Source organism: Pristis pectinata, chromosome 29 (genome assembly GCF_009764475.1).
Source record: "Pristis pectinata isolate sPriPec2 chromosome 29, sPriPec2.1.pri, whole genome shotgun sequence".
NCBI classification, from domain to species: Eukaryota; Metazoa; Chordata; class Chondrichthyes; order Rhinopristiformes; family Pristidae; genus Pristis; species Pristis pectinata.
The window spans coordinates 4,291,843-4,305,693 of NC_067433.1; the positions used below are offsets into that span (position 1 = coordinate 4,291,843).

The window sequence follows — 13,851 nt, forward strand, 5'->3', positions numbered from 1 at the left end:
GCCAATGACATAGCAGACAAAGCTGTTTATATAAACGGCAACTTCTCTCAATGAAAAAACAGCAATTTCTCCTGAAATCACAGTGAGTGGAGGATGGTTACATGTAAATTTTGAGCATAAAATTAATCCCACTCACTTTCAGCAGGATGGTCATCAAACTTATCAGGAATACTGCCCAGTCACCTCCACTCTGCCTGATGATGGGGTTTTCATGCTATGCTGCTATTATAATAAGGATGAAGAGACCATAGAGGTGCAAGTTGAGCTTCCAGTTGTCAGGAAAATCTGAATAAACTGGCGGCTCGTCTCCTGAGGGCAGCGGAAAAACTAGTGGAGCTGCTGTCTCATGGCTCCAGCATCCCAGGTTCAATCCTGACCTCGGGCGCTGTCCGTGTGGAGGTTGCATGTTCTCCCTGTGACTGTGTGAACTTCCTCCCACATTCCAAAGACCTGCGGGTCAGTAGGTTAACTAACCGCAGTAACTGTCCCTAGTGTGTAGGTGAGTGGTAGAATCTGGGGGGAGTTGATGGGAATGTGGGGAGAATAAAATGGGTTAGGGTAGGATTAGTGTAAACCAAAAGGTGCTTGATGGTTGGCATGCCCTTGGTGGGCCGAAGGGCCTGTTTCCATGCCATATCTCTCTATGAACTCTGAGATTATCATGGGGGGGGGGGTTAAGAAAAAGAAGTTAAAATTTGAAGGGGTTGGATGAGATGACTATAGGGAAACATCATCACTTGCAGGACCTAAACTGTGCACCATTAAAGTGGGAGCCACAGATTAACCCAATTGGAAAGCTTCCTCAGAGAGGGGGTGGAAATGTGGCATTCACTCCTGCATGGATAAGCATGGGAGAGAAAGGATAGAGAAGGGATTGCCTTGGGCTGAATGGCCTCTGTGTGTGTGTTGTAGCCTTGGATGCAGCGGGAAAATGGATGGAGGCAAAGTGAGGGAACCCATTCCCACAGCAAAGATGTCCTGCTTTCATGTGTCATGGGGCTGGTGAGCCAAGGGGCATTAAAGGACAGCCCAGTGCAGTTTGACAGGTAGCTTACTGGGTGTGAGTGTCTGGTCCATTGGTGAAATAGCCAGGTTCCTTGTCCATTGGCTCCCAGAACCTCAGAACCACTTCAGCTGGGGATTCCAGAGAGCATATCCCTCACTGCCAAGGGGATTATTCTCACTCGCTCCCAGGAGCACGTGCTATGGAGGTGGTGGAGGGGAAGGTGTGGAGAGGGCTGGTGGGAATGAAGATGGTGGGCTGGGGAAAGGTTTACTCAAGAAGTTCCATCCATTGTAGTATGGGGCAGGCTCTACCTGGAACCTGCCAGTCTCTTCAATGGATTTGATTTTCTGGTCTACCATAGAGCCTCAGAGAGGAACAGCATGGAAACAGGCCTTTCAGCCCATCAAGTCAATGCCAACCATCATGCACTAATCCTACCCCAACCCATAATGTTCTCCCCACAATCTGTCTGGTGCCACTTGTGCATTGTAAATCTGCCTTTTGTTCCATGTCTATGTATCGACCTTCACTGACAGATCTTTATTTATTTCTAGATCATTATATTCCTCTTCATGTTGTGCTCTGGTATCTTTTTGATGTTACATGTTCGCGTGGGCCTCGACCAGGAGCTTGCATTGCCAACGGTCAGTGTTCAACCATCTCACCTCCTCCACTTGATCTTATAAGATATTAAGACAAAATAAGATATTTATTAGTCACATGTACATCGAAACACATAATGAAATGCGTCTTTTTGCGTTACTGAGAATGTGGTGGGGGCAGCCTGCAAGTGTCGCCACGCTTCTGGTGCCAACATAGCACGCCCACAACTTCCTAACCCGTACGTCTTTGGAATGTGGGAGGAAACTGGAGCACCCGGAGGAAACCCACGTAGACACGGGGAGAACGTACAAACTCCTTACAGACAGCAGCTGGAATTGAACCCAGGTCACTGGTGCTGTAATAACGTCATGCTAACCGCTACGCTACCATGCCGCCCAGTCGGACGGTTGTTCCTTCCTGTCCTGTCTCCAACCCTCACTCTATGTAGTGTGGATGAACAGAGGGATCTTGTGGTACTTGTCCATAGATCCCTGAAAGTGGCAGCATGGATAGAGAGTGTGGTGAGGAAGGTTTATGAGATGCCAGCCTCCATCCATCTTGGCGTAGAATATAAGAACTGGGACATGATGTTACAACTTTATAAAACATTGGTTCAGCCACACCTGGAGTACTGTGTGCAGTTCTGGTCGCCACACTATAGGAAGGAGGTGATTGCATTGGAAAGGGTGCAGTGGAGATTCACCAGGTTGTTGCCTGGATTGGAGCATTTCAGTTATAAGGGGAGACTGGATAAGCTGAGGGTTGGTTTCCCCTGGAGCGGAGGAGGCTGTGGGTGACCTGATGGAGGTGTATAAAATTATGAGGGGTTACAGAGGGTAGATAGCAAGAATCTTTTTCCCTTGGTGGAGGGTGTCTAAAACAAGAGAGCAGAGTATAAAATGAGAGGAAGGAGGTTTTTAGAGGGGATCTGGGAGGGAATTTTTTTCACCCAGAGGGCGGTTGGAATCTGGAACACACTGAGGGCGTGGTGGAGACAGGAACTCTCAACATTTAAGGAGCATCTAGATAAGCGCTTGAACCTAGGTACAGAAGAAATGCAGGTAAATGGGACTAGAATAGATAAACCCAATGGTCAGCAGAGACATGATGGGTGGAATAACCTGCTGTATGACTCTCAACCTGACCTGTCTGGTGTTTAGGCCAGACCTCCAGTGCCTGGGCCAGAAGTTGTGGGTTTGACTGCAACACTAGCATTGCTCAGTCACACACAGGTGTAGCATCCAGGATCATCGTACTCCTGCAGTTTATACAAGATAAATCTCCTGAATGTCTGTTCAAGTGATATTGAAGATGCTAAATGGCTACTCAGGAGGTTATTGTGCCAATATTTTTCTTACATATCATTGCACCAATTAACAGATCATTAGAATTGTTGCTCTTTCCTTCCATTGACTGTTGTTTCTGTATCCCCTCACACCTTTGCTTCTATCATGCACAGCTTCTTGTACCCCACTATATTCTAACAGCACTGTCCCCAGTCCCATCTGGCAGACAGTTGATTGGTCCATCATACCAGTCTCGCAGAGAATCGATTGGCCTTTCATTCCTGTCTCACACAATTGATTGGCCAACCATTCCAAACCCACAGCCAGGTGATTGGTCCATCATTCTAGCTCCACACAGTGGATTGGTCAATCATTCTTCTTCCACAGAGAGAGTATTGGCACATCATTCCTGTCCTCACGAACTTGCGTTGCCCAAATGCCAAGTTTACAAACCCTCGGTGGCCTTGCCTCTCTCTGTCTCCATGGTCTTTTCTAGCCTTGTGGCCTTGGACATGTTCTCCAGTCCTCCAGCTCCAGCCTCATGTCATTTACTTCCCTGTGATAAATGCTGTCAGCCAAGGACTGTTGCCTTTGAAAGGCTCCCCACAGACCTTGCTCTGTGAAGACCCTCGCTGCCATCCCTACATTACACTGGAAATAATGTCTTGAGGGGCCTTGTAGTCTACAAAATGACCACTGTATTGCCCAAAGCTTGTGTCATAATTTGTGGACTGCAGATTGCTACATTCCAAAAGGACGTTAGACCAGAGGATATAAAGGCAAACCTGTCCTTTTACCTGTTCTCACACAAACTCACTTTAGTTGTTTATTCAGGCACACATCATCTTCCGTCTCAGTCACTCCCCCTGCTCCATTGTATCGAAGTAACACTACGTAGTACAGGAGAGTACAGAAGGAGGCTATTTGGCCCATCAGGTCTGAATTGGAAAATTGACCTGCTATCACTTGAAGAATTAGCGGTGATGTCACTGGTCCGAACAAGGGGAACGGACAGGGGAGGTACCAGGAGGCTGGTCCCTCAGGCTGGGGAGTCTAGAGCACAAGGAGCCAATCTGAGTGTAAGGAGGGAAATGGCTTTTACACAAAGGTTATACACCCTTGGAATTCTCTCCTCAGAGGTCTGTCAGTGTTCAGGTCAATAGATTTGGGAATTTTAAGGGAATCAAGGGATATGGGATGAGGGTGGGAAAGTGGACAAGGTGCAGGAATCAACCTGATCTCACTGAATGGTGGTGCAGGGGGTGGTGTCCACAAGGCCTACTATTGCTGTAATTAAACATTCTGGTACCACACGCAAGATAATGAACTCAGCGGGTCAGGCAGCATCTATGGAGGGAATTGGACAGTTGACGTTCTGGGTTGAGATCCTTCATCTGCACTGAAAGACAGAGGGGAGATAGCCAGTGTAAAAAGGTGGAAGGAAGGGTTGAGCAAGAGCTGGTAAGCAAAAGGTGGATCCAGGCCCACTAGGTTCCTCCAGCATCTTGGGTGTTGCTCCAGATTCCAGCATCGGCGGTCTCCTGTGTCTGTCTTTATTCTGGCACCAAATGGGAACAGTCTCATTATCCGCCATATCGGAACCTTAGACACTTGTTACCTGTTAAACCAACACAGTGCAATCCAATTCCAACACTCATTTGGATGAAAATTAAACCAATAACATTGCCTGTGAACTCGTGTCACTTTAAGAGCATCATCATGCCTTACATGCAATATAAATGCCTCTTTCCTGTGTCTGCTTAGGACTCGTACATGTTGGATTATTTTGCTGCCCTCAACAAATATTTTGAAGTGGGAGTCCCTGTGTACTTTGTCACAACAGCCGGTTACAATTTCTCTAGCATCGCTGGCATAAACGGAGTCTGCTCCAGCGTGGGATGTGACAACAACTCCATGACCCAGAAGATCCAGTACGCCACGGAGTTCCCCAAGGAGTGAGTGCCATTGATATAATGTGGACACCTCCCACACACACACACACCACAGTCACAAGTGTGTCTATGTCCAGTGTAAAGCCCATTACATTAAAAAAAACCCTTCCATTTACAATAAAACTCTGATAATTCGCTATCCAACTATTTGGGAATCCTGATGGTTCAGTGATGATTCCCGCATCCTCTTCCACACACCAGGGGTCCTGGTTGCTGCACTTCCTTTAAATTCACCTGCTTCTTTTTTCTGCCCATCTTGAAACTTACCAGGGCCTTTTTCCCCATGCTCCCTTTAAAGTTGCCAGGTTCACTGGAAAATTTATTATTCTACTGTGTAATATTCTAAAGAAAGTGAATTAAAAGTGTATTGGGAGTATAATTGGAATAACATCCAGTAGTCCAGAAAATCTGTTAGTCCGGCACCATCAAAGCCCCAAGTATGTTGGATTATCGGAGTTTTACTATACTGGGGCACAGTGTCTGATGGCTTGAGCTCAAAATTCTGGAGTGGGATTTGAAACCCACAGCTTTCTCACTCGGAGGTGGGAGAACTGCCTGTGGAGACATGGCTGTCGCTGTGTAATCCAGAAAGTGCACACGGTCTGTTTACAGTACAAGAAACCTGAACCACATCCACACCATCCTTGAAGTTGGGATCAATGAGTGAGGGAGAAATACACAAGACCACAAGACATAGGAGCAGAATTAGGCCATTCAGCCCATCGAGTCTGCTATGCCATTCGATCATGGCTGATTTATTTTTCCCTCTCAACCCCATTCTCCTGCCTTCTCCCCGGAACCTTTGACACCCTTACTAATCAAGAACCTCTCACCCTCCGCTTTAAGTATATCCATTGACTTGGCCTCCACAGCCATCTGTGGCAATGAGTTCCACAGATTCACCACCCTCTGGCTAAAGAAATTCCTCCTCATCTCTGTTCTAAAGGGACGTCCTTCTATTCTGAGGCTGTGCCCTCTGGTCCTCGACTCTCCCACTACTGGAAACATCCTCTCCACGTCCACTACATCCAGGCCTTTTAATATTCGGTCAGTTTCAATGAGATCCCCCCTCATCCTTCCAAACTCCAGTGAGTACAGGGCCAGAGCCATCAAACGCTCCTCATACTTTAACCCTTTCATCTCCAGGATCATTCTCGTAAACCTCTTCTGGAGGGTGGGGTGTGACTGTAGGATAGGAGAGGCTTGTGTGAAGCATGAACATTGACACTGCCCAGAGCAGCTGACAACCACATCAGGTCAAGTCAAAGACTTGATCAAAGGGACTGGAAGGAGTGCCTTCAAACAGGACAGGTAGAGAGGTGGAGGGAGGGAATTCCACAGCCCAGGGCTTGAGCAGTTGAAGGCATAGCTGCCAATTAATGGACTGATTAACATCAGGAAATGTGACAGATTCAGCAGGGAATGTGGGGGGAATACAGTGGGATTAGTAGGTGCCTGATGGTTGGCATGGACTCAGTGGGCCAAAGGGCCTGTTTCCATGCTGTAGGACTGGGGTCAGGCAGCATTTGTGGAGAGAAAAACAGTTAATGTTTCGAGTCCTGACGAAGGGTCCTGGATCTGAAACAGTAACTCTGCTTAGCTCCACAGACGCTGCCTGACCAGCTGAGTGTTTCCTGCATTTTCTATTTTTACTTTTTATTTTGATCTTTGATTAAAATTTGGGATTGTCCAGTGGCCAGATGTGGAGGAACGCAGATGCCCATGGCGCTGCTCCATTTGTGAAAGCTGTTTCAGATGTTGTCACTGTGTTCCCAGAACTGTGTGACCAGCCTGAGGCACTGCAGGCACATCTGGAATACTGTGGCACCATTTGGAATAGCACATCACTTCTGGAACACTGTCTGCATCTGGAACATTGCATTCACAGGTGGAACATTGCCAACACATCTGTAATACTGTACTTACAGATTGTACATTGCATCCACATCTGGAATAATGCATTTGTGCATTGTGAACACATCTGGAAAGAAAGTTCACACAAGGAGTATTGCAATCACATCTGAAATACTGCTTTCACATCTGGAACACTGCATTCAATATTGATCACTGCATTTCAGGAAGAAAATATTGACTTGAAGCATTCAGAGGTGGTACCAGGATTGGAAGGATTGATTTATGCTTCTTCGTTAAGTGATGTAGATATCAGTCAGGCTGGAGTCAGTGTAAGTGCAGAAGGCTTTGCGGCTTAACAGAGAAATGGTGTGAATGGGAATGGACAAAGTTGATAGAGGGACATTATTTCCACTGCTGGGGGGAATGTACAACAAGGGGACATGTACTTAAAATTTAACCAGGCTGTTCAAGAATGATGTCAGGAAGTTGTTCTTCATACAAAAGGAGCGGAAGTCGAGCATTCCAAGAGTGGGTGGACTTAGCTCTGCAGGGTATTTATTTCAGGAGCAACACACAAAAATGTACATCGACCAGTACAGCATAGAACCATAGAACCATACAGCACAAAACAGGCCCTTCAGCCCATGATGTCTGTGCAGAACCTGATGGCAAATTAAACTAGAGACACAAGAGGGTGTATATTGCTGGAAATCTGGAGCAACACACAAAACACTGGAGGAACTCAGCGGGTCGGGCAGCATCTGTGGAGGGAAATGGACAGTCAATGTTTCAGGTCGAGACTCTTCATCTGGACTGGGGTTGACTGTCTATAGATGCTGCCTGACCCGCTGAGTTCTTCCAGCTTTTTGTCAGTTGCTCCCGATTCCAGTATCTGCCATCTTTTGTGTCTCTATTTATTGATTTGGTTGTTTTTTTGGGGTGTGTGGGCATTGCGGCAAGGCCAGCATTTATTTTGTATCCCTAAATGCCCCTGAACAGAGTGGCTTGCTGGGCAATGTCAGAGTCAAGAATATTACTGTGGACTGGAGGCACATAGAGGCAGGGGGCCATGTTTCCTCCACAGTAATGACCCTGGTGGGATTTCCCAACGATCCAGTAGTTTTATGGTTGGCATCACACGGATAGCTGCTCCTTTATTTTTTAAGTTCATTCAGTGATCTGGAATTTTAAGTTCCGGAGCTGCCACAGTAGGATTTGACCTCGGATGGTTTCTCCAATGTGTGGCACACTTACTGGGTAAGGATCTGGAGGAAAGGTGTGGTTATAAGGTGTGGAGTTAAGGTACAAGCAGTGAAGTACCCATAAAATAGCCAACTCATAGAGTCACACAGCATGGAAACAGGCCCTTCGGCCCAACTCGTCTATGCCAACTATGTTGCCCGGTGAGCTAGTCCCATCTGCCCATGTTTGGCCCAGAGCCCTCTAAACCTCTCCTATCCTGTTCCTCTTCTTCTTTAAAAGAGGTTTATTTACATAAGTTTCAAAGAATATTTACATGGTCCACAAACTAAAACACGGCCATCCTTGTCCAGGATGCACTCCGGCCCACGTGGTGCCCACCAGTCCTGGAAGGCCAGAGGGTGTTCCCACTCCAGGGACACCTGGGCACTCCTGTTCCTTGTCCTGGACACTTGGTTATCAGTGGTCCCAGGGTACTGAAATCAGAGTGATGGTATGGAATCGTCAGTGAGAAGGATCAGGCCAATCAATGTGGAGCTGATAGACCTGCCACGCAGGTCAATAGAGTTGTTAAGAAGGCGTATGGAGTGTTGGCTTTCATTAGTCGGGGGATTGAGTTCAAGAGCTGCTCTATAGAACTCTAGTCAGACCACACTTGGAGTATTGTGTTCAGTTCTGGTCGCCTCATTATAGGAAGGATGTGGAAGCTTTAGAGAGGGTGAAGAGGAGATTTACCAGGATGTTGCCTGGATTGGAGAGCAGGTCTTATGAGGATAGGTTGAGCAAGCTAGGGCTTCTCTCTTTGGAGAGAAGGAGGATGAGAGATGACTTGATAGAGGTGCACAAGATGATAAGAGGCATAGATCACGTGGACAGTCAGAGACTTCTTCCCAGGGCGATAATGGCTAACACGGGGTGATTGGAGGAAGGTATAAGGGAGTTGTTGGGGTAAGTTTTTTTTACACAGAGTGGTGGGTGCATGGAATACACTGCCAGCAGAGGTTGTGGGGGCAGATACATTAGGGACATTTAAGAGACTCTTAGATAGACACATGAATGATAGAAAAATAGGGGGCTATGTGGGAGGGAAGGGTTAGATAGATCTTAGAGCAGGATAAAATGTGGGCACAACATTGTGGGCCGAAGGGCCTGTACTGTGCTGTAGTGTTCTATGTTCTAAAAGTAACAGTGACAAAGATTAACTGCATCATAATAATCACGTTGACCTAATGTTTCTGTAAGTACAAATGTGTGCAGGGTATCAACTGCCAACACAGCAACCAATGAGTTGGGGTTTATGGCTCATGGCAAATAGGCTATTGTGCACCACCCAAAGGGAATTTACTCTGAAATCAGAATCCACTTAAAGGAAACCAAAGAGGCATCAGCCTCTCCCAACAAAAGCAGGGTAATTTCTCCAGAAAGATGCAGTGAGTGGAGGACAGTTGCAAAAATTACATTAAATCAATTTCTGGCAGTATGGGAACCAAGCTTGTTTGACAGTGAAATTACCCGATCAGGTCCACTCTAGCTGCCTCTAGAATTTTGCCGGTCTCCATCTGCCCTGTTGGTTTTAACTCAGAAATCTACATCCTCCTGATTGTATCTCCCCCAGCCGAGAAAGAGACTGAACTGTGGCGTTTGAACTGCCTGAGCAGCCAAGATGGAAGAGTGTTTACAATTAGATATGAAAAGAGAAGCAGATATTTGCATTTGCAAAGGTGTTGCATTTTGGGAAGACAAATGAGGATAGGACTTTCACAGTGAACAGTAGGGCCCTGGAGAGTGTGGTAGAACAGGGGGACCTAGGAGTAGAAGTAAATGCTTCCCTGAAAGTGGCGTCACAGGTAGACAGGGTGGTGAAGGCTTTTGGTACGCTGGCCTTCATCAGTCAGGGCACTGAGTACAGAAGTTGGGATGTTATGTTGCAGTTATATAAGACGTTGGTGAGGATGCATTTGGAATATTGTGTTCAGATTTGCTCACCCTGCTGTAGGAAAGATGTCATTAAGCCAGAAAGAGTGCAGAAGAGATTTATGGTGATGTTGCTGGGACTGGAGGGACTGAGTTATGGAGAGTGGTTGAGCAGGTTGGGACTTTTTTCATTAGAGCGTAGGAGAATGAGGGGTGATCTTAGAGGTGTATAAAATCATGAGGGGCATAGATAGGGCCAATGTGCACAGTCTTTTTCCCAGGATTGGGGAAACCAAGAACTAGAAGGTATAGGTTTAGGGTGAGAGGGGAGAGACTTAATAGGAACCTGAGGGTTAGGGTGAGAGTGGAGAGATTTAATAGGGCCAACTTTTTCACCCAGAGGTGGTCAGTATATGGAATGAGCTGCCAGAGAAAGTGGTTGAGGCAGGTACATTAACAGCACTTAAAAGGCACTTGAACAGGTACATGGATAGGAAAGGTTTAGAGGGATTTGGACCAAATGCAGGCAAATGGGACTCGCTTCGATGGGAATCTTGGCTGGCATGGACCAGTTGGGCCGAAGGGCCTGTTTGGAGCTGTATAACACTCTATATTTAAGAAAGGTGAGGAACAGGCGGGGAAATGGACGCTCTGTACAAGAGCCGGAGCCAGCAGGAGAGGGCTGAGGGAATACCGGAGTGAGGTTGGCAAAGTTACGAGGGGCATAGGGAGGGTAAATAGTCTGAAACATTTCTCCATAGCAGGAGTGTATAAAACCAGAGGGCGCAGGTTGAAGGTGAAGTGTAGCAGATTTAGGGGGATCTGAGGATTTTTTTCCCATCTGGGGGGTGGAATCAGGAACACACTGCCTGAGGGAGTGGTGGAGGCAGAGACTCCCACAACATTTAAGAAGTATCTGGATGAGCACTTGAATCACCGAGGTGTAGAAGGTTACGAACCAGGTGCCGGTGAATGGGATTGGTGTAGATGAGTGCTCGAAGGTCAGCATGGACCTGGTGGGCTGAAGGGCCTGTTTCTGTGCTCTGTGGAAGTCGGTGAAAGATCTCCTTCCCTGCTGTAACACCGTGTGCTTGTGTTTGTGCAGAGATGAAGCACTCTGAGTGCACAGAGACAGAACGTTGGGCTAAGCCGGTCTGTGCTGAGGGTAACACCTTCCGAGATATGATACCACTCTGAAGCTGACCCGACTGATCAGCTCCAACCAGCTTGTGCCATCTTTCTCATCCCAGGCCTCTTTCTCTCTCCTCAGGTCGTATATGGCCATCCCTGCTTCCTCGTGGGTGGACGATTTTATTGACTGGTTGAACCCCATGTCACGTTGCTGTAGACTCTTTATTGCCGGACCCAATGCTGGCAAATTCTGCCCAGCTACCAACAGTAAGCACTCTTTTTCACCTGTGTTGGGTCAATGCTAACTGTCAGTGGTATATTTGACCAAGGGACAGTGTGTCTCTGCTCGTCAGGAATCGATTGGCTATCTTTCCATAAGAGGATGGTTTATAGATGGAGTGTTTCAGCAGTGAGGAGAGAGAGGCTGTTTTTCTTGGAACATAAAAGACTGAGGGGGGACCTGATAGACTATACAAAATTATTAGGGGTATAGATAGGGTAGGTAGAAACTTTTCCCCTCAAAAGGGGTAACCAGAGGATATTGGTTTAAGGTGAAGATCAGGAGATTTAGAAGGTATCTTAGGAAGAAATTTTTCACCCAGTGGGTGGTTGGAGTGTGGAACACACTGCCTGAGGGCGCGGTGGAGGCAGAGACTCTCAGAACATTTAAGAAGTATTTGGATGAGCTACTTTTCGTGGCATTTATACCCTGGGTATGCATGCCCATGACAATAAACTTTGAATGACCAAGGCAGAGAAGGCTGCAGGTCGAGCGCTGAAAAATAGCGTTAGTATAAATAGGTAAGTAAAAGTGGGCCAGCAGGGACCAGTGGGCTAAAGGGCCTGTTTCTGGGCTGTAAGACTCCCTGACTCTGCAGGTCAGGCGGTGGCTGGGGGTGGAGAAACCGAGTTGGCCTTTCAGGTCATTGGACTAGGAAGGTTGGTGATAACTACGTCTTAAGGTGAAGAAGGAGAGGAGAGCGCAAAGGGGAATGTTGTGATAGGGCAGAAGGCAGAGATTATATGGGAGTAGGAGCTGTTTGCTCAGGGTGAAAGAGACAGGAACAGGATGAGTTAAAAAGAAAAGATCAGCCTGAAGGAGAAGTCTGAAATCACTAAAGGAAATTCTGCTGGAAACCCAAGAAAAAGTCTTACACTAAGCTTATTGTAAATTGGAATTGGTTTATTATTGACACATGTACCGAGATACAGTAAAAAAAAACTTAGTTTTGCATGCCATCCATACAGATTGTTTCAAAACATAAGTTCATTGAGGTAGTACAAGGGAAAAGGGGATAACAGAATGCAGAATAAAGTGTTACAGTTACAGGGAAAGTGCAGTGCAGGTTGACAATAAGGTGCAAGGGCCATGACGGGTAGGTTGTGAGGTCAAGAATTCATCATTAGCTTACAAGAGTCTTATAACAGCGGGATAGAAGCTGCCCTTGAGCCTGGTGGTGTGTGTTTTTAAGCTTTTGTATCTTCTGTCCGATGCAAGAGGGTAAAAAGAGAGAATGTCCAGGGTGGGTGGGGTCTTTGATTACGTTGGCTGCTTTTCCAAGGCAGCGAGAAGTGTAAACAGAGTCCACGGAGGTGAGGCTGGTTTTCGTGATGGACCAAGCTGTGTCCACATCTCTGCAATTTCTTGCGGTCTTGGTCAGAGCAGTTGCTGTACTGAGCTGTAGTGCAACTGGATAGGATGCCCTCAATGGTGTATCTATAAAAATTGGTGAGGGTCAGTGGGGACATGCCGAATTTCCTTCACCTTCTGAGGAAGTAGAGGCTCTGGCACGCCTTCTTAGCCATAGTGTCTACTCTGAGGTCAAAGAGTGGGATTCTGAGGGATTCAATTTAGTTCACCGTCTGAAGAACTAATAGCTGTTTAACCATCTAAATAAGAAACTGGTTACACTGGGAACTGCACCACATTAAAAGCCACTCATGGGCAGCACAGTGGCACAGCTGGTGGAGCCACTGCCGCACAGCACCAGAGACCCGGGTTCAATCCTGACCTCCACTGCTGCCTGTGTGGAGTTTGCAAGTTCTCCCTGTAACCGAGTGGGTTTCGTCCGGGTGCTCCAGTTTCCTCCCACATCCCAATGACGTGCGGGTGGGAAGACGAGTTAATTGTCCCTAGTGTGCAGGTGACTGGTAGAATCTGGGGGAGTCGATACGAGTGTGGGGAGAATTAAAAAGTGGGACTAATGTAGGATTAGTGTAAAATGGGTATTTGATGGTCAGTGCGGACTCAGTGGGATGAAGGGCCTTGGTCCCCTGCTGTAAGGAACCATGACACTTACGGAGCACCCGTATTCCAGTACAACAATGTGTGGAGTTTTCCATTGAGATGTTGGGCCACCAAGTGACTCTACTTCTATTTTCCGGTCTTCAGATCAACTATTATGTTTCAAGAAATGCCTCCCACCAAACCTCAGCGGCATCATCAGACCAACCAGTAAGGAGTTCGACAAGTACCTGCCCAACTTCCTGAACGATACTCCCACACTGGAGTGTTCCAAGGGGTAAGTTGTTCTCAGCAGTGAGGAAGCCACAAAACATTGGTTGGGCTGCACTTGGAGTATTGTGAACAAAGAACATAGAGCAGTACAGCATAGGAACAGGCCCTTCAGCCCACCATGTCTGTGCTGACCATGATGCCCATTTAAACTAATCCCATCTGCCGGCACATAGTCCATATCCATTCATTCCTTGCCTGTTCATGTGTCTGCCTGAATGTCTCTTAAACATTGCAATTGTATCTGCTTCCACCAGCTCCCCTGACAGCTTGTTTCTGTGTAAAAAAAAACTTGCCTGCACGTCTTCTTTAAACTTTCCTTCTCACCTTAACCCATGCCCTCTAGCATTTCCTCCCTGGGAAAAAGATTCTGACTGCCTACACTGTCTA

The 13,851-nt window shown here is 46.9% G+C and overlaps 1 protein-coding gene across 1 annotated transcript in view; it reads left to right on the top strand.

The window, feature by feature from the left end:
* The window catches only part of npc1l1 (NPC1-like 1), a 54,479-nt gene that overhangs the window by 22,969 nt on the left and 17,659 nt on the right, over nucleotides 1-13,851 (top strand). The window contains exons 10-13 of the mRNA XM_052040779.1: nucleotides 1,561-1,650; nucleotides 4,660-4,850; nucleotides 11,086-11,213; nucleotides 13,339-13,468. Coding sequence (XP_051896739.1) covers nucleotides 1,561-1,650; nucleotides 4,660-4,850; nucleotides 11,086-11,213; nucleotides 13,339-13,468 — 539 coding nt within the window. The remainder of the gene's footprint in view (nucleotides 1-1,560; nucleotides 1,651-4,659; nucleotides 4,851-11,085; nucleotides 11,214-13,338; nucleotides 13,469-13,851) is intronic.